The sequence below is a fragment of the Oryctolagus cuniculus genome, chromosome 20 (assembly GCF_051225735.1).
Source record: "Oryctolagus cuniculus isolate XC-2025 breed Fujian yellow rabbit chromosome 20, ASM5122573v1, whole genome shotgun sequence".
In the NCBI taxonomy this organism is placed as follows: Eukaryota; Metazoa; Chordata; class Mammalia; order Lagomorpha; family Leporidae; genus Oryctolagus; species Oryctolagus cuniculus.
This window is the reverse complement of record NC_142886.1, coordinates 42,747,095-42,767,451: the sequence shown is the minus strand read 5'-3', so window position 1 is coordinate 42,767,451 and position 20,357 is coordinate 42,747,095. Positions and strand designations below refer to the sequence as shown.

The 20,357-nt window shown below is 48.1% G+C and overlaps 1 protein-coding gene across 1 annotated transcript; it reads right to left on the bottom strand.

The window, feature by feature from the left end:
• Positions 1 to 377: 377 nt before the first annotated feature.
• On the bottom strand, positions 378 to 20,343 carry UBR7 (ubiquitin protein ligase E3 component n-recognin 7). Its single transcript, XM_008271904.5, has 11 exons — positions 20,085 to 20,343; positions 17,913 to 18,046; positions 17,410 to 17,470; positions 16,114 to 16,209; positions 13,711 to 13,764; positions 13,413 to 13,518; positions 11,442 to 11,650; positions 11,125 to 11,274; positions 10,467 to 10,629; positions 9,486 to 9,547; positions 378 to 2,429 (listed from the first exon to the last, which is right to left on the bottom strand). The coding sequence occupies exons 1-11, from the start codon at positions 20,232 to 20,234 to the stop codon at positions 2,337 to 2,339; spliced, it is 1,278 nt and encodes a 425-aa protein (XP_008270126.1). The 5' UTR covers positions 20,235 to 20,343; the 3' UTR covers positions 378 to 2,336.
• Between the last annotated feature and the right edge of the window lie 14 nt (positions 20,344 to 20,357).

Sequence of the window (20,357 nt, the reverse complement as noted above, 5' to 3'; positions counted from 1 at the left end):
GGTGAGCCTCACCTCTTCTCTGGGCCGTGGGCTCGCAGCCCTCTTCCTGCACCCACGCTACCTGGGCGCCCGACTGCTCCTAACCCAGCCTGTTGCCTTGGTCAGCTGCTTGCTGAGATCCCAGCCATCGCGGCCCCTCCCTCCCAGGAACTGCTGGAGGCCGGGAGTAAAGGAGCCCTGCCCAGGGCCCGCGGCCCGGCCGCCTGGCACAGAATGGCAGGCGAGCTCCCCGACACTGACCCAATGCCCTGTGCTGAGAGCAGGATCCCAGGGCAGAAGAGCTGTTGGAACCTACTCACGTTACACTCATTTTCCTACAACTCGCAGAGGGAGGCTGTGTAGACTGAAGGGTGACCAAAAACGATCTGAAAAGCAACGATTTTGAATTTGGTTTTATTTAAATTTTACAGAAACCTGATTGGAGTTAAGTGTGTAATTATAAGTCCAGTAACAATTTCTACAAAAACGCACATATAATGTCAGAATTCCTTAAAAGCAACTAATACCGTATTTTTTGTTTTGCATAAAACATGCATTAATTATCAACTGCCACATGTTGGCCAAAATCAGTCTCTGTAAGAAGAGACAGTCCGATAGGATCAGTAAGAAAACTAGTGTGAACAAGAGGTAAAAAAGGAGGCTCCCGAGTGCTGTAGGGAGCAGTGCCTTCCCTAGAACAAGCCCTTCCGAATGGGGGTTTGGACCGTTGTGCCTCCGAGGCTTGGTCCTGACCTGCCATAGGACAGCACTTCCTGGTGGTGAAGTCAGACATTTGGGTGGAGAGAAACCGCCAGTGCATTTTGCAGAAGGGGTTCAACACCTCCTCAGAGCCGGCGCTCCCAGGTCAGACAGAGCCTCTCCGCGAGGCCAGCTGAGGGCACTCAAGCTGCCGCAGCCGACGAGACCCAGCTCCACGTCACGCTTCCCGAGGCCTGGAACTAGGAGGCTGCGTGCCCAAGACATGCCTGAACACTTCCTGGAGGCCTGGACGCTGTAGGACAAGCTCATCTTGCTTAGGGATTGGCGGGTACCCTCCCCATGGCTGTGGGGCACAAAAGGACATCAACAGTCACAGGTGGCCCCAAAGCCCCCCTGCGGCATACCTCAGTGTCACCCAGCGTCAGGGAAGGCCCTGTTCCTTGAAGGCTCTCCACTCTGGGTGACAAAAGGTGCGTCCACCCGGCCTGAGCGGCTGCCCGGACGTCACACCAACCGCAAGGACTTCCCCTTAATGCAGGTTTTGCACAATCCTCCGTGAGGATCCTCAGAAGGTCACAGTCACCGGGGAGCCGGCTGGGGACGTGAGCATCACTACACAAACCTCCCCACGTGTGCAGCTCAATCTGTCCCACAGTCTGGCTCTTCCGAAACAGGGCACGCCCTGCCCTACTCACTACCAGGAAGCTAAGTCTTTTCTTCAGCACAGATTCAAAGGGAAAAACAATAATTTATTGGGGTTCTAGTAACATTTTCATAACAGAACGATATCAAAATAGGTCCATTTTTAATATAAGCTCATGAATATCCCTGATAATGTGTAGAAATCCAGAGGACTTCTTAACCACCCAGATTTCACAGGGGTGACGCGGTCATGTCGAGGCAGCAAAGGCCCTGCGGCACTGGCAGACTTTCTCGCGGAAGCCCCGTGAGCACGACGGGCCTCTACGCCTGACGTCCCGGTGCCAGGAGGCTCGGGAAGGACAATGTCACTATAAACTAAGTCATGAAATCCGAGACAAAGATCTGCTTCCTCAACCCTGTCACCAGTCCATCTCCCTGCACTGACAGCCAGCCAGGCCAGAAAGCCATCAGTCTGGGTGAGTCAACTCCGGAGGCTGGGCCCAGAGAGGCCTCTGAGCCAGGAGCACACCTCAGAGAGCAGAGCGGCTGGGGGAGCGAGCAGGCTCCAGGAAGCCTTGACCAAGGCACCACGACTGGAGGGGTGAAGGGACCCACAGAGGGCCTGGCTGACAGCAAGGGACCCTCTGTGACACCTACGGAGCAGGTCCTGGGAGGCAACAGCCCTGCAGCGAAGTACACACGTTCGGGAGTTCAAGAACAAACCTTCAGGGAAGAAACCAACTTGCTTTCTCATAACCGAATCAAACTGGGCCTACTGGGGTCGGGGGCTGAAGTCTATGGAATGAGGTGCAGTAGCTGAGGCAGGAAGAGGAATGCTGGCTGTGGAATCAGCTCAGACACGGTGGCCACTGCAGCGCAGAGCGGCAGGGCGCCCGAGGCCGGAGGAGGACAGCCGGGAGCCGTGGGAAGTGCGCCTCTTTTATTCCGGGAACAGCGCGGGCAGGGCCGCCGGCCCGAGGAGGTGCCACCGCACCCTAGCTGCAGTAATACTGCATCCCATCCACTCTTCTTCTCTTTTTTGACTGAAACTCTTCAAAGAACTGCTGAATGTCCTCTCTCTTGACAACCTGTTGAAGAAAAGCAAAGATCAGGAAAGGGAACTCCATTACGGAAAGCAATGCGTCCTGACGGTCAGCGTGGCCCTCAACTGACGACGGCGTGCCGGCCTGGAGCCCACACAGGCTGGAAACATCGCACAGGCTAACCTCCTGAACACGCCGGCTCAGCACACAGCAGTGGCACTGACGGTGAGCTGCAGCCGCTGCAGCCCAGCGTGGTGACAGGACTGGACGGCGCAGTGCTACCCTGGCGAAGATCACAATTCAAATCCACAGTGTGGTGTCCACTTGGACACACAGTGCTGTCACCATCGTTGGCTGGAAAGACCCTGAGTCCTGAACACTCCGAAGTCGGGGCCGTCTGCACTTAGAGCGGAACGGAGATGCTACAGTGTACAGGAGGTGCAGATCACAGCTCACAGAGGCTGACCTGCGCGGAGTCGCCAGGCAGCAGAGCGGAACGGCTCGAAACTCAGGTTCCCTGTACGACCGGGGATAAAAGCAGCACCTGAGTCCCAGGGACACACAGCCCAGCCCCCGCCAGGAGCCCCAGAACCCTGCTCACTCAGAGCACCTGTGTCCCAGGGACACAAAAAGCCAGCCCCACCAGGCCACCCCAGACCCCGCCCACTCAGAGCACCTGTGTCCCAGGGACACACAGCCCAGCCCCGCCAGGCCACCCCAGACCCTGCCCACTCAGAGCACCTGTGTCCCAGGGACACAAGGCCAGCCCCGCCAGGCCGCCCCAGACCCTGCCCACTCAGCACCTGCGTCCCAGGGACACACAGCCCAGACCCCGCCAGCAGCCCCAGAACCCTGCCCACTCAGCACCTGTGTCCCAGGGACACACAGCCCAGCCCCCGCCAGGAGCCCCAGACCCCACCCACTCAGCACCTGTGGCACAGGGACACACACAGCCCCGCCCCGCCAGGAGCCCCAGACCCCACCCACTCAGAGCACCTCTGTCCCAGGGACACAAGGCCAGCCCCGCCAGGCCACCCCAGACCCCGCCCACTCAGCACCTGTGGCACAGGGACACACACAGCCCCGCCCCGCCAGGCCGCCCCAGACCCTGCCCACTCAGCAGCACAGCTGTCTCTGCATTGCCCTTCAGCTCTGCACAAGCACACATGGGAAACAGAGTCTGCTGGCGCTCAGATCTCTGCTGTCTTCTTTACCAAGAGCAGGGAATGTTTGAAGAAAAAAAAATTTAAAAACTTCCCTCTTCAAGAGTCCAAAATTGAAGATGTTTGCTATATAAACAAAACTGGAAAAAAAATTACTATAGAAGCACTCCTTTTTCTTTAAAAAAAAAAAAAAGATTTATTTATTTGAAAATCAGAGTTACACAGAAAAGGAGAGGCAGAGAGAGATCTTCCATCTGTTAGTTCACTCCCCAGTTGGCTGCAATGGCCAGAGCTGTGCTGATCTGAAGCCAGGCACTTCCTCCAGTCTTCCCACATGGGTGCAGGGGCCCAAGCACTTGGGCCATCTTCCACTGCTTTCCCAGGCCATAGCAGAGAGCTGGATCGGAAGTGGAGCAGCTGGGACTTGAACCAGTGCCCATATGGGATTGCAGGCGACGGCTTTACCTGTGACGCCACAATGCCAGCCCCAGAAGCACTACTTTTAGTAAATCTATTTCATGCAATAAAAATGAGAAATCTACCCTCTATTTATCGGAAAAAATATTTAGAGCATTGTACTAAGGTGTTTTTGATATCAGTAAAATAAAACATTACCCATATCAGGGCACCAGCTCAAGTCCTAGCTGGCCCACTTCCAATCCATTTCCCTGCTTCCTAGAGCTTAGGAAAGCAGCAGAGGATGGCCAAGAGCTTGGGCCCTTGTCACACACGAGAGACCTAGATGGAGTTCCAGACTCCTGGCTTGAGCCCAGCCCAGCCCCAGCTGTTGTGGCCATTTGGGAGTGAACCGGCAGATGGAAGGTATGGCTGTCTCTGTAATGGTCTTTCAAATAAATAACCCTTTAAAGAAGAAAACAAGCAAGCAAACAGGAAGGAAAGAAAGAAAAAAAAAGAAAGAAGTTGGGGTAGGCATTTGGCACTACGGTTTAGATTCTTGGGTCCTCCATTTTTTTAAAAAAATATTTATTTATTTATTTGAAAGCCAAAGGCAGAGAGAGAGAGAGAGAGAGAGAGAGAGAGACAGACAGGTCTTCCATCCACTGGTTCTCTCCCCAGATAGCTGCAATGGTCAGAGCTGTGAAGATCTGAAGCCAGGAGCCAAGAGCTTCATCTGAGTCTCCCATGCGGGTGCAGGGGCCAAGGACTTGGGCCATCTTCCATTGCTCTCCCGGCCCATAGCAAGAGCTGGATTAGAAGTGGAGCAGCTGGGACTTGAACCGGCACCCATATAGGATGCTGGCACTACAGGCACTGGCTTTACCTGCTACGCCATAGCACCAGCCCAGGGTCCTCCACTTCTCATCCAGCTTTCTGCCAGTGCACACCCTGGGAGGTGGCAGGTGATGGCTCAGGTACTTGGGTCCCTACCACCCGTGTGGGAGCTCTAGATTGAATTCCAGGCTCCAGCTGTGGTCTAGCTTAGCCTAGATGCTGTGGGCATTTGAGGAGGGAACCAGCAGATGGAAGATCTGTCTTTCAAATAAAATGAAAATAAGGAAATAAAAATTTTAAAAATAAAAAAAATAAGACATAGGGAAAATGTGGATTAAAAAGTAAACTGGGAGAGTCTAGGAATCTCTGCTCACCCCCAAGAGTGAGTCTAGGGTGACCTGGTCAAAAGCTATGTAACAGCCATCCCAAAAGACAGGTTTGATAATGCACTTTCTACTACCAAGTTACCACATGGGTATTGGTAGGAAGGAAGGGAGGCGGGCGTAGAGAAAGAGGGAAAGGAGGGTAAGAAAACAAAGCGGCAAATACTTCATCTCTTTCTCTCCCCTCCCCAGGGATGCTAACCTGCAGCAACTTTATTAACCCTGTAAGTGCCAGCACTCTGCTAGCAGGCAGCAGCTGACACCTCCGTGTCACAAGTTCCAAGGGGAGAAGCGCTGGTCAGCAGCCAGGGGCTGGAGCCCGAGCACATCCAGGACAGCCCCCGCATTCCAGGACTGCAGCTCAGCCTTCCAGGGCTCTGGCATTTACACTCGGAAGTGCAGTAAGTACAGGATCTGGGAGTTCCATGATGCAGTACCTGTCCCTGCCTGGACTACGAACAGCCATGGAAAGCCGAGAGAAGCAAATAAATATGTCTGGCAAGATCTCTGCGGAGAAGAAATGGGAGCGCAAAGGCGAGCACGCGGGTTTTGGTTTCCAGAGGTCAAACGGCCACACTCACCACGGAGAGCTGCATGCTACTGAGCACAACTTGGGTTCAATAATAAATCATTTTATTAGTTTGACCAAGAAAATTCAGTTTCTCTGGATTTTTTTTATAGTCAGACATCAAAAAAAAAGGAGTCCATCCTCAGAGAACATCTAGGACTTATTACCTTTATCTCCTGTGGACAAAGACAACCAAGTGGGTAAGAGTTATAAGCAACTGGAGGCTTCTGTGTGTTCGTTCTGGAAATTCAGCAGTGACGTCATGGAATGAGCACTTAGAAAGTCATCATGTCAGATAAAAAGTCTCGTCAGGAAGGCTCACAAAAACTGGTCTGGTGATCATCAAAAGGCCAGACGTGGAAGATGCGCATGAAGACTGACTGTATCTAACTGTTTGCTGGTAGTGGTTTCAGTAGGTGTGACAAGGTTGATAAAGAGCACCATGACCACAAAATGCATTAAGAGCACCACGTTCAGGAGCATGGCTCAGACACCATTTGAACACCTCACGCCACAACAGTGCAGAGATTAAAAGACCAAGGTCCCCCTCACAGCCGTGAACAGTCTCAGCAAGAAAGCAGCATTAGTGCCCATTAGCCTGAGGACAGCCCCCGTGACACAAGTAGGAATTACAGTGTCAGAACCGGGAAGCAGTGCTCACAGTGACAGGGAAGAACATTCTAGAAAATGAGAAACCATTTAGGAGATGGCTCTTTGAACCTCTGACTTTATCATCTATTTTGCAGAAAGACAAGGCTAGGACCCTGTCCAGAAATCCAGGGAACTGCAGGTTCACCCAACATCTATGAGGAGGAAGGAAGGACCTAAGTGGGCTGCAGTCTGAGTCTTCCCACACAGCCGCCCTCCTTTAGGGGCGGCTCCTTTAGGATCCAGCACACCCCATGTCCAGCTTGTTCTGTATTCTGACCACAGCGCAGTGACAGCAGAAGAAATCTTGACGTCTAAATCTAATTACAAAGGCTCAGGAGGACAGAGGAAGAAGAGATAAGGGAAGTTACCCAGTTAGCAGCTGCTGGCAAAACTGACAAAAGGGGCCCGCGCTGTGGTGTAATGGGTAAAGCCACGGCCTGCAGTGCCGGCACCTCATATGGGTACCAGTTCAAGTCCCAGCTGCTCCATTTCCATTCCAGCTCTCTGCTGTGGCCTGGGAAAGCAGTGGAAGATGGCCCAAGTCCTTGGGCCCCTGCACCCATGTGGGAGACCCAGAAGAAGCTCCTGGTGGTTCCTGGCTTTAGATCGGCCCAACTGTGGCCATTGCAGCCATTTGGGGAGAGAACCAGCAGATGGAAGATTCTCTCTTTTTCTCTCTGCCTCTGCCTCTCTGTAACTCTGCCTTTCAAATAAATAGGGAAATCTTAAAAATAAATAAACTGACAAAACAGTTTATGTTGAAACCCTGACTTCAATCCCAGGGACTGTTCACATACAAACTTCCTGGGCTGCTAATGAACCGCAACCAATCAAACAGCAGCAAGTGCTTCTGCTACTGTACTGCCCTCCCACCCCGCTCCCTGTGGACAGGCAGTGCAGGCTCCCCTTCCCGAGTTCATGAAAACCCCATCTCGGCTCTGCTCCTGCAGACGTTTCCGATGCCACCCAGCCCTGCTGCTGGCGGCTGCAGCAACTGGGCTCAGGACCCAGTTTACCTTTTCTGGCAACATCTGTAATGACTCAATAGACCTAGACCCTTTTAGTTCAGATCCCTAAGCCTCAAGATTTGGTCTAACAGACAGAATATTTACTGTTTACAAGGACAGCCTTAGAGAAATGTTGAATTTTGTTTTGTATCCGCCTTTGGAAGACAGAAAATATTCTAGAGAAACATTCTTCCATAAGTACACTTTGAATAATAAAGACTGGAAAGTACTTGTAAATTTATCTAGAAGCCTATATTAAAACAAAATAAAATAAATGTTTATTTAAAACTTACAGAGTTGACAGACATTTTAGAGTCAGCCTTAAAAATACAGAGCCTCAGGCTGGCTCTGTGGCACAGTGGATAAAGCCACCATCTGTGGCACCAGCATCCCATATGGGCAATGGTTTGAGTCCCAGCTGCTCCACTTCTGATCCAGCTCCCTGCTAATGTGCCCAGGAAAGCAGCAGAATGTGGCCCAAGTATGTGGGCCCCTGCACCCACATGGGAGACCAGGAAGAAGTTCCTGGCTCACTACTTCAGACTGGCCCAGATCCAGCCATTGTGGCCATTTGGGGAGTGAGCCAGTGGAAGATCTTTCTTTTGTCTCTCTCTCTCTCTCTCTCTCTGTAACTCTGCCTTTCAAATAAATAAATCCTTAAAAAAAAAAGAATACAGATTATTTTACCAGAAATTTTTCAGCCCACAAAGATAAAGTTCTTCTACTCTAAACTACAGAACTCAGAATCTCACAAATGGGTCTGGTTTGCATTTTCCCCAACACAGCCCGAAGATCAGTGCTTCCGTTCGGGACCAGCAGAATCAGCATCGCTGGCTTCTCCCAAGCTACAACCGCTGGCTCTGCACCCCGGGGGATGACGCTCCTCCCTCACTCTTTCTGTTCTAGCTGGGCTTGGTAAAGAGACCCAGAGGGACCCTTCACGCTTCACCCCCCTTAGTGATTGTCCTTCTGCCAAAGCTGCTATCAACAGTTTCTGCAGTATTCTCAAATACCGTATTTAAGTTGCAAAGTCCATTAAAATAAAGTTTATTCAAAATGTACAGGGTTATGATGACATTTTCTAACTCGGGGCAGGCACTCAGTTAAGAGGCCCATGTCACATATCACAGTGTCAGTTCAACAGCAGCTCCAGCTCCTCACTACACTTTTTTTTTTTTTTTTTTTTTTTTGACAGGCAGAGTGGACAGTGAGAGAGAGAGAGAGACAGAGAGAAAGGTCTTCCTTTTGCCGTTGGGTCACCCTCCAATGGCCGCCGCGGCCAGCGCACTGCAGCTGGTGCACCGTGCTGATCCGAAGGCAGGAGCCAGGTGCTTATCCTGGTCTCCCATGGGGTGCAGGGCCCAAGCACTTGGGCCATCCTCCACTGCACTCCTGGCCACAGCAGAGAGCTGGTCTGGAAGAGGGACAACCGGGACAGAATCTGGCGCCCCGACCAGGACTAGAACCCGGTGTGCCAGCGCCGCAAGGCAGAGGATTAGCCTAGTGAGCCGCGGGGCCGGCCCTACACTTTCTACTAATGCAGACTCTGGGGGGCGGCAGCGATGGTTCCTGTAACCAGATTCCTGCCGTCCCCATGGAAGACCTGGACTGAGTTCTCAGCTCTATGCTTTGGCCTCAGCCCAACCCTGCTGTCTTGGAATCTGGTTGTGAGCAAGCACATGGGAGCGCTTGCTCACTCTCTTGCTCTTTCTCTCTGTCCATTTGTCTATTTCAAATAAATATATAAATAATTTAGAGACAGCATTGTGGCACAGTAGGTTAAACTGCTGCTTGGGACACCCATATCCCACATCATATCCCACAGTGAAGTGCCTGATTCAAGTCCTGGCTGCTCTGCCTCTGAACCACCTTCCTACTGATGCATCAGGGTAGACAGCAGATGACGGCCCAGGTGCTGAGCCCCTGCTACACGTGGGGAGACCCAGACGGTGTTCCTGGATCCTGGCTTCAGCCTGGCCCAGTGGATGGAAAATACCTCTGTGTAGGTGTGTGTATATTGCTCGTCCTTTAAAGTAGATGAAAGTAATAAACACTTTTTAAAAACTTAATAAATAAAATCCTTTAGCTCAACATACCGTGCCTTCATCAGCAAATCGCTTGAGATAGTCTTTAAGTTCAGTCTTCAAGTCATTGTATTCTAAATCAAAACCACAAAAGTATTTAAGAATTTAAAAATTCAGATAAGCCATTTGTTTTTAAAGACAAAATATTTCTTTGCCATTGACATTTAAATTAACAGCTTAAGCCACATTTTTCTTAGGTGAAACCTGCATAGAGACTTGTCCCTAATTTCCCCCAGATTCTCTAGGCTGCCTTCAATTTGATACCTGGGACCTTTCTTCTTTAAACAGACAGAAAACAGAGCAATCCTCATTCCCATGAAGATCAGCTAAGAAGTTTTTATGGGTTCCCTATTTCTCTGGAATTCTAGTACTTGAAAGACCCTGGACCCATCAAACATTATATATTACAAATACTGACTTAACAGTGTGTCAGGTAAGGCATCCTGAATGCTACAGAACTTTTAGGTGCAGCTTCCACCCTCAAAAATATTTTAGTCTAATAAATTAGAAAGAAATTAATCAAATTGCCAATAAAAGCAATGATCAGTGCCATCAGAGGGACATGAAGGTGGTGGCAACTGAGTGGAAACTGCCTGGGGCGAAGTCACTGACCTCAGTTCGACCTACCAGGAAGGGAACGTGAAAGCCTGCATGCCAGGGTCTGGGCACGTCTGCCCCTCTGGCGGCTCCCTGTGAACCACTGTAGCACCCACACGCACTGTCAGAGACGCCACGCCTTACTCCATGGAGACTAGCTGGGGGCGGGGCGGGAAAACCCGCTGCTATGCTATATTTCCATACCTACCCCAAATCAAAACACACATGTTGTGGTTTCTCAAGCATGGAACTGACTCAGTGAGAACAGCAGACAATTACTCAAGAACACAACACTGAAATCCAGCAAGTGTAGTGGAGACCAATTAGCACCATTCCTTAGACTTCTTTTCACACAGTAAAGGAAAGTATGAATGTTCACACACGAGCAGCACTTACCACAGATAAGCTCCACTTGCTGGACTCTGTTCATGCTGCTCAGGGTGTCCATCAGAGGGTCGCGCCGATCGGCTGCCTGGTCACTCTTGCCTTTGTTTTCATAAGCCAGCACCGTGTCGTGTTCATCTGTCAGGAACAGGACATCCAGCTCTCCATACATCTTCTATAATACATAAAGTCAGTGTTCTCATTAGGCGTGCACATCATTCTCAAAAAATCAACTTCACGAGAATAACTAAAAATGCAGTGAGTTTCTAAAAACTAACACCTAGGAAAATCTAAGCACAGAGTCCTTGCAGGATTCATTCTGGATGCTCCAATCTCCTTTAGAAATAGCCCGACTTCCTAGCTGACACTCTGTGGTCTCTAAGAGCTTTATTTCAAAACCACTGATGTACTGTAACTGTCAAGCAATGTTTATTTCCAAGCAACTCTATGACACAAAAGATAAGAATTACCATTTTCCATAAAAATTAAGGCAGATTTTTTAAAATTACATAATTCTTAATTTTTTCCACGAGCATTCAAACTCTAAGTACTATTCCATAAATTTGCTTAATATGAACATTTTGAAAGTCCCTTACTCTTCCACCAATTCCACAAACACACTGTCCAGGTGTTCTCACTGTGAACTGCCACTGAACTTGTGGCTACTCACCATACACTCTTGGCAGGTACACAATTTGCTGCGCCAGTTCGGGGGCCAGTAGGTGGCAGTGTCTTTCTTCACAAACTGCGTGGCTTTAAGTGCCTCAAGCCTGCAGCCAGACTGTGGTTCTGTGTTGAGGCTCTGATTCTTAAGCGCTGTCTGAAGTAAAATTGAGTTTTGAAATACATTTTTATGACTATCATAGTTTTCAGTTTAGATTTTGTAAAGGGCTTTCTTTAGGCAAAAGACAATTTAAATCTGAAGCTGTGGAGCTTAACAGAGTTAACTGTGCTGATGTTTCCCTTTTAGGGCCTGTACTTTATTACCTGAAGACCCAATGCAGAACTAGAACTGGCACACGGTTCACTATTCTGCTCTGCCTGAACTTCCGTGGCGACATCCCTTCTACGGTCAGGAAGATCTTCCTTGAGGGCACTGTCTTGATGAGCTCCATTTTCAGGTTTGAGAACTTCCTGGTCACCTGTTCCATCAACATTCAGCACCAACCCATCATCCTCAGGAGATACTTTGGTTACTGTGGTTCAATGAAAAACAAACACACATACACATCCACAGATCTTACCAGGCAATGAAATTCCTTACCCTGACTTAAAACTATTTCAGAATCTAGAAAGAGAAAAAAGTTAACCTTCATCTCGGGAATAATTTGAAAGGCAATATCAACACCTTTTTAGGTTAGGCTTGCCTAATCCAAGAATTCAAACAGTTGATCAGTCCATTTAAAAATATCAATCACTATGTAAGCATTTATACATAAAGGAGAAAATAAGATAATGTTACAGAGAACTCAAGAAACAAGAGGCAGTAGGAGGAGATAACAGCTACAAATATAGGTAAAAGAATCATTTAAAAAAAATAACCAGCTTTTCTTTATGAGAGAGGTAGACCTAAAAGGATGGGTGTAGAAACAGAAATACTGGGGCCAGTGCCGCGGCATAGCGGGTAAAGCCGCCGTCTGTGGTGCTGGCATCCCACATGGGCACCGATTCTAGTCCTGGTTGCTCCTCTTCCGATCCAGCTCTCTGCTATAGCCTGGGAAGGCAGCAGAAGATGGCCCAAGTCCTTGGGCCCTGCACCCACATGGGAGACCTGGGGGAAGCTCCTGGCTCCAGATCGGCACAGCTCTGGCGGTTGCAGCCAGTTGGAGAGTGAAGCAGAGGATGGAAGATCTCTCTCTCTCTCTGTCTCTCTCTCTGCCTCTCCTTCTTTGTGTAGCTCTTTCAAATAAATAAATAAATCTTTAAAAAAGAAAACACATGAAAAAAGAAACAGGTTGTGAGAGAAAGTGAGGGAGCTCCTATGGGATAAGGCATTTCCCTTTCTTTTCTTTTTTTATTTTTTTGACAGGCAGAGTGGACAGTGAGAGAGAGAGACAGAGAGAAAGGTCTTCCTTTTGCCGTTGGTTCACCCTCCAATGGCCGCCGTGGCCGGCGCACCGCGCTGATCCGATGGCAGGAGCCAGGAGCCAGGTGCTTTTCCTGGTCTCCCATGGGGTGCAGGGCCCAAGCACCTGGGCCATCCTCCACTGCACTCCCTGGCCACAGCAGAGGGCTGGCCTGGAAGAGGGGCAACCGGGACAGAATCCGGCGCCCCGACCGGGACTAGAACCCGGTGTGCCGGCGCCGCTAGGCGGAGGATTAGCCTAGTGAGCCGCGGCACCGGCCGGCATTTCCCTTTCATACGCAGGGTCGATGTCGTGGCCTAGAGCAGCAAGCTGCCACCCATTTCCCATACCAGAGTGCTGCCTGGCATCCAGGCTGTTCTGCTTTGGATCTAGCCAGTGGAAGACAGCCCAAATACTTGGGGCCCTGCCACTGACTTGGGAGACCAGGACGGAGTCCATGGCTCACGGCTTCAGCCTGGCCCAGACCAGAAAACAGACAGAGGTACCCTGACCCTGGACTCTCGCCCCCGGAACGAGGAGCTGCAAATTTCCATTACTGGCCACTTGTGGAATGTGTTGTCTATGGTTTTTTATTACAGCACCCTAATCACCCATCCCCCACCCCTAACCAATAGCATGTTATTTTACATCTATCATCCTTCAAAATCCAGCTCAAACACTGCTGTCTGCACCACTCTATTTCTGGTTTCAGCCATACGCTGCACCATGCCATTTCAACACAGATTCGTTCTTGGTGGGCTCCCAACCACTCCACAACACACCCTAGAGAAGGAACATATCCTTTACTGTTTTCTATACCTCAGAGTTCAAATGAAAATAGTTGCAAAAAATTCTGGCTTAAACGTACAAATTCCACAAGCACAACACCTACCTGCCAACTGTGCAGCATAAGCCCACAAGAAAGAACACCGTTCCATACAAGCCTGGCACACCATCTCTTGGAAATCTCCACTCTCAGGGGGGACGGCACCAAGATGCTAAGAATACAAAGCACCAAATATTCTTTCCAAGTTGTACAAAATGCCCATGATTTTGTAAACAAATATTACAGTTGTATACTGATCGTATCTTTATTTTTGAAAGAATACTATAATACAAAAAATAACAATGCAGAGGGAAAAGACTATCTTTTTGTGAAGACAACAGGTGTCAAAGGTGAAAGTTCTTACCCTGCCATGGAACCAGTCTTCACAGACCACACATTGGATCATCTCATCTGGAATCTAACACAGAAAGGCAGCGTGTTTGTTAAGGAGCACATTGCATTCTGGGACAGAAGTGAATCAGGCACACAGCAGAACAGGTATCAGATAATGCCCTTCCAGTTCTGTGAGACCCCCGCCCATGTAATAGTAGTCACAGGGGACAAAGGAGTCCTCTCTACACAAACTGGTGTCACAAAGGGTTACACTGAGACAGCACTTCGCAAGCAGTTATCAAGGCTCTTTCGAAGCAGATACCTAATATCTGAATCTCATAAAACCTTAGAGATAAGTAGGGTATTTCTATTTTATATAACACTGCCTTGTTGTTCTTCCTAATTTTTTAAAGGAAAATATGCCCACCACACACATATATTTAAAAATACTGTTTTATTGTTTTCTCTGCTTTTGTCAATTTATTCAACATCTTCTATTTTGTCTTTTTACAACACTTTTGGAAGTAACACTTGAAGCACCAGCATTGAGGTGTACCAGATTAAGCCACCCCTTGCAACACTGGTATCCTGAATCAGAATGTTGGTTTGAGCCCTGGCTGCTCCACTCCCAATCCAATTTCCTGCTAATGTCCCTGGGAAAGCAGCAGAAAATGGCCCAGGTGCTTGGGTCCCTGCCACCCAAGTGGGAAAGTCAGCTGGAACTCCTGGCTCCTGGCTTCAGCCTAGCCCAGTCCTGGAGGTGTGGCCACTTGAGGAGTGAACTAGCATATGAAAGGTCTCTTTCTGTCTATCCCCCTCTCTCTGCCATTCTGCCCTTCAAATAAATAAATCTTAAAAAAAAAAAAAAAAAGGAAAACTTTACCCTATCATTTAAAATATCCAGTTTTAAAGTTTTATTTTTGATAACTCAAAAAGATATCTTCAATTTGTCCCTCTATGCCACTTGGTTTAATAATTATAGTTGCAAGACAATTAGGAAGCAAGGAAGAAAACATAAAGTTAATTTCTCGCAATGTAAAAAGCCTCCAATAAGTAAATAGACAAACCCAATCCAATCAAAGCATAGACTGATGATATGAAGAGCAATTCAGAGAGAAGGTTACTACAAACATCCAAAAAACTCTTGAAAAGATGCACAATCTCACTCATGATCGGGAAAAGAAAGGTATTTTTCTTCATTTATCAGAACGGCAAAGTTTTAAGGGACTGGTAATGAGCACAGTTAACTGGAGTACTGGGGGGAAATCAATACCGTTGGTGGCTGAATCCTTTCGGCAGACACAGTCTCAATTTTAAAAGCCAATGTCCTATGACCACCAGCAGCCACACTACCTGATACCTGCAGGGGAGTGTTCAGCACATTAATGCAGAAGAGTGTTCACTGAGGTGAAAAATCAATCACACCATGCTATTTTGCTACAGACCAAGAGCTAGGTTAGTTAACTCACGGCATGTCCAATTGCAGGATATTCTGCCAACAATAAAACCAAGTAGATATGTGTTGGTATGGAAGGAAGTCTATGATACATTGATTGAGAAAAGCCAATCGCAGGAGTGAATACATGGAATTTTCACTTTGGTTACAAAAGGAAACCATGGGACCGGCACTGTGGTGTAGTGGGCTAAGCCTCCACCTGTGGCGCCAGCATCCCATATGAGCACTGGTTTAAGTCCCAGCTGCTCCACTTCCGATTCAGCTCTCTGCTGTGGCCTGGGAAAGCAGTGAAAGACCCTTGCACACAGGTGGGTGAACAGGAAGAAGCTCCTGCCTCCTGGCTTCAGATCAGCTCCGGCCACTGCAGCCATTTGGGGAGTAAACCAGTGGATGGAAGACTCTCTCTGCCTCTCTGTAACTCTGCCTTTTAAATAAATACATCTTCAAGAAAAAAAAAAACTCTACACATTGAAATAAATATACATTCATTCAATCACTTTTAAGTGCACAGAAAAAGACCTAAAAAATTATACACCAAAAAGTGTTAACAGTGGTTATGCCTGGGAGTTAAGAGGTGCAGGACCAAGTAATCCATTCTAAATTTTGTATATTCTTCGAATTGAAATTGCTCAAAGGATCCACTTTGTACACTCCATTTCTTTCCTTCCAAAGAGGCAAACAGCTGAAGGTCTCTTAGAAAGTGTTTGGGGGATGGAGCAGGCAGGCAGGAACGTTGCTGAGAAGAGGCATTTTGGTCCTGGGAAAACTCACTCCAATATTTCATTTTTATGATCAAAGAAACGAGAGTTGAGCTCTGTACCAGTTATAGATCCAACCCATATTCCTGAGAGATACATCTGGAATCCTCCCACATTCCCAAAACTCCTCCTGAAATGCTGCAGAGGACCAGGGGTGCCAAGAGGCTGAGAAGTCAAGGCTAAGGTAACAGGTCCAGGTTTTAATTTCCAATCCTCTTACCTCATCTTCAGGGTCGGGATAAGGTCTCTTACAAATGCAGTATAGTCCAAAAAAGTTGTCATTGTACTTATTGCCAGAATTTACCTTTGCTTTGTCCTAAAAGATAATACTAATTTCAACATACAATATTTTAAATTTTCAACTACAGCTTCATGTACCATAAAATTTACATATTCAACAAATTGCTGCATGAAATTTACCTCATAAGGTGGTTCTTCAACTTTCAAAGTATAAAGAGAAAAAAGTCACTTTTACTAAAAGGATACTTTTTCCAAGACTCAAGGAAAAAAATTAAACTCTCTTTTTGCACCTTTTTCTGTACCAACTGTGGCAAACTCAATACAGAATTAAATAAAGCAGAGACAAGAGTTAATTATGAACATTAATTTTTCAATCGCCTAGAATTTCTGCGTTCTTCTTTATGCTCAGCTGTGATAGCCAAGGCCCCTAGCTTACTAGGAGGCTTAAAAGAGGCAAAGAAATTGTCCAAAACTAGCATCAAAGGAGGAGAAAAGCATGACAATTTCCGCAATGATGACTGAACAGCGTAGCATTCTTGGTAATCATAACTTCTATTAGCCAAAAAACATTTTAAAAGTTCTTTGTGCATCTAGCCCACATTCATTAGTACAAAGCTTTATTTATTCAGGTTTTTAAGGTCAGATCCTTTGTTTTAAAAGCATCACACACACACACACACACACACACAGACTGAGCACACAAAGGCACAGAGGGTCTTTGGCACAGTGAGGATGGCACTTGGAAAGCCTGCATCCCACAGTGGAGTGCCTGGGTTAGGATTTCAGCTCGACCTCCAATTCCAGCTTCCTGCTAATGAACACCCGTGACAGTGGTGCTGCCTCAAGTACTGGATTCCATCACCCACGTGGGAGGAGGCCTGGTCTGAGTTCCAGTCTCCCGGCTTTGGCATGGCCCAGCACCAGCTGTTGCCAGCGTTAGGAGAGTGAACCAGCAGCTGGTATATTGCTGCCTGTGTATGTCTCCCCGCTGCCTTTCAAATAAGAATGTATAACTAACATAAAATCTCAGAGCATAAGCACAATCAACTTCGAAAGACCTGACTCAATTTAAAAAACATTTTCCCTCAAAACTTTTCATGTTAATGATAATCCATATTGTAGACTCTGAACATGCTGTGTAGTTTTCCCAACAAAATAAGAAATGAAAAATACTTTTGCAAGGAATAAAAAGGAAAAACTCCCCGTCTGGAAAACATTTGGCAATTATAAACATCAACTTCTTTAAATGCCTTTATAGTTACAATGCTTAACTTACAGGAAATAATTTGCATTCCAAATTTTTAAACTTGCTGTTTCCACAATCACAACGAAAATTTCTGAAAAAAAGAGGACACTATTTTATTTTTGTTTTGAATCTAATGAAGTACTCTTTAAACTCAAATCATAGCCTCTTTTATTTACGACTCAGTTCTAGAATCTAAAAAGGGGCTTTGCTGTTCATGTATTCAATTTGGAATTTCTCCAAGAATAAAACAATATAGAATTTTAGAACTCTGTAAAATATGCATAAAGACAAACACCTTTATCACACACATACACAAAACAATGGCAGAGAACGATGAGTGGTTTAAGTATGTACTATAATTATATTTTAAACGAGCCTATGGAAAAATTATGTTTATGTTTTATTACATGAACAATTATATTAAATTTCACTAATGCACAACACTTTTGGATGAAAACACAAGATTAAGAAAAAAGTACACTTGGAAAAGAATCTAAACATTTAGAAAGCATTCGGGAACAATCTCTATTTACCTTTTTGTGTACAACTCAAATAGTTTATGACTTCCGTGACATTCATAACTGCAAGCTAGGCAAATTCCTGCTGGTTCTTCTCCCTCTGGGGTGCAGGTACTACAAGCATATAGTGCTTGTCTCTTTACTGAGCCCTGACAGCACCAAAATAAAAAGGAAAAAATGAATTAATGACAGAGCATAGTTACTTAATACCTATACTAGGTTCTGAAACAGAATGAAAATTCCTGTGGGTAAGATATTCCTTTAAAAACCACAGTGACAGCTGAGAAAGTTTATACAACGGAGTTCCAAAACACCGTTGTGTGTTTCATATCTATATTAGTGCTTGTGTTCATCCAATTTTTTCTTAAAGTCAGAGGAAGTATAAATGTGTCAATCACCTGTGAATAGTTTGTTCTGCTTAATCATTTAACATATGAAAATGTCAGAGACAGTAAGTAAGATCATACTTTCAATTTTGGAAAATGATTGTAATTACACCAAGGAGAAAAATCAATGCATGCCAAGACTCTTTGGTTATTAGGAAATGCAGGTTGAAATAGTTAGAGATGTAGGGTCATGATGTCTGCAATCTATTTTCAAATGGTCCAAAAAGAAAGCAAAGAGTATAACACACAAAAGAGATGGGCCAGCATTGTGGGTAAGCCCCTGCCTGCTCCCATATCTGATCTGAGACCCAGCGGCTGCACTTCTGATCCAGCTCCTTGCTAATGCACTAGGAAAACAGTGAAAGATGGCCCCAGGGTTCCCACTCACATGGGAGACCCGGAAGAAACCCTGGGCTCCCGGTTTAGTTATGGCCCAGCCCAAGCAGTTGCTGACACTCATGGAGTGAACCAGTGGATGGAAGGTCTCTCTCTCTCTCATCCTCTCCGTTAACTCTTTCAAATAAAAAAAGAAAAAAAAAAACTTAAAAAAAGGAGAGAAATAAAACAAGTGTGGCAAAATGTTAAGCCACCACTTCAAAGACACCTGCATCTCCTGGCAGAGTGAGTCCTGGGTGCTCTGCTCTGCTCCAGCTCCCTGCCAACGTGCCTGGCAAAGCAGTGGAGGATGGCCCACGTGCCTGCATCCCGGCCATCCACATGGAAGCCACAAATAAAGCTGTGGCCTCTTGGCTTCAGGGCGGCCTAGTAGAGTTGCAGTCACTTAGGGAGTGAACGAACAGATGAAAGATCTCTCTCCGGTCTTTCAAATCTTTTATTTACAAAAAAAAAAATAGTTTCAAAGTAAAAAGCTGGAGGAAAAACGACGAATCTCGTGGCGTCTCCGTGCGATGACCCCCCTCTCAGAGGCGGGAGGGCGGCCCCTCAACGTCAGAATCGTCCTCTGTGGAGCTGGGTGTGGGGACAGGCCTGCACACAGGATTCGTGCAAATTCCCCTATGTTTTACTATAAGAAAAGGAACGGATGAATTTCTGTTTTAGGAAGCTAACTGTATTTCACAAACAGCTGACTTTTGTAAAGACTTAGGATTTTTTTTTTCCTAAGTACTTCTAGCGATGAGCAAAGGTTTAAATGCGAGCCAGCGTCTGGGGCCATCTCTGGGTGCCGGGTTGACCACGGTCAGCTCGGTCCGGTCAGCCAGGACAAGGGGTTTATGAGCTCAGTCCCTACCACGGAACGACTGCCCGGCGCTCACGCCAGCCCCTGCCTGGGTCACCCTCCTCCCACCTTGTCCGTTCCCTCCCGGCCCGCGCCTAGACGTCCATAACGAGGCCAGCACGCACGACATCACGCCCCCTGCGGTCCTGGTCCAGGCCAGGCAGACCCTCTTCCCCGGCCGGGACCACCCGCTGTCCCGGTTCCGGCCTTTTCCCGGCGTGGGGCCCAACGCCGACAGCCGCGGCGAGGAGCCCACCCCAGAGCCAGGGCGGCCTCCGGTGACGGCCCCGCTCCGCACTCCCGGGAGGGGTCCGAGAGGTCGCGGAAACCAGCCGAGGCTGCGAGGGCAGGGGCCGCAGCCCGCGAATCCTGAGGAGCCCGACGTGGCCCCGGGGAGAGGGAGGCCCCCGCGGGACGCGGGCTGCGGAGGGACGGGCAGCTGGGCCTGGCAGCGGGGCGGCCGCCCCGGGGGAGGCGGCAGAGCGGGCAGGACGCGGGAGAGTCGGGCCGGGAACAGGGGGTTCCGCCGGAGCCCCAGGGCAGAGGCCCGGGTCGCGCGCCCACCTGCGAGTAGGAGCACTTCTCCGAGTCGCTGCCGCCCAGGACGGCGCACGCCTCGTTCTCCAACTCCTCGTCCTCCTCGAGTACGTCGACCAACGACACCACGGGCTCCAGCTCCGACTGCCGCCCGGCTGACTCCTCAGCTCCGGCCATCCTCAACTGTCACCTGGACCGCAGCTCGGTCCCGGCGGAGGCGGGAAAAGCGGCCGCGAGGGGCGTAGCCGGAGGAGGCGGGGTCTGAGCGCCAAGAGCCAATCCCTAAGGCGGAAACGAAGG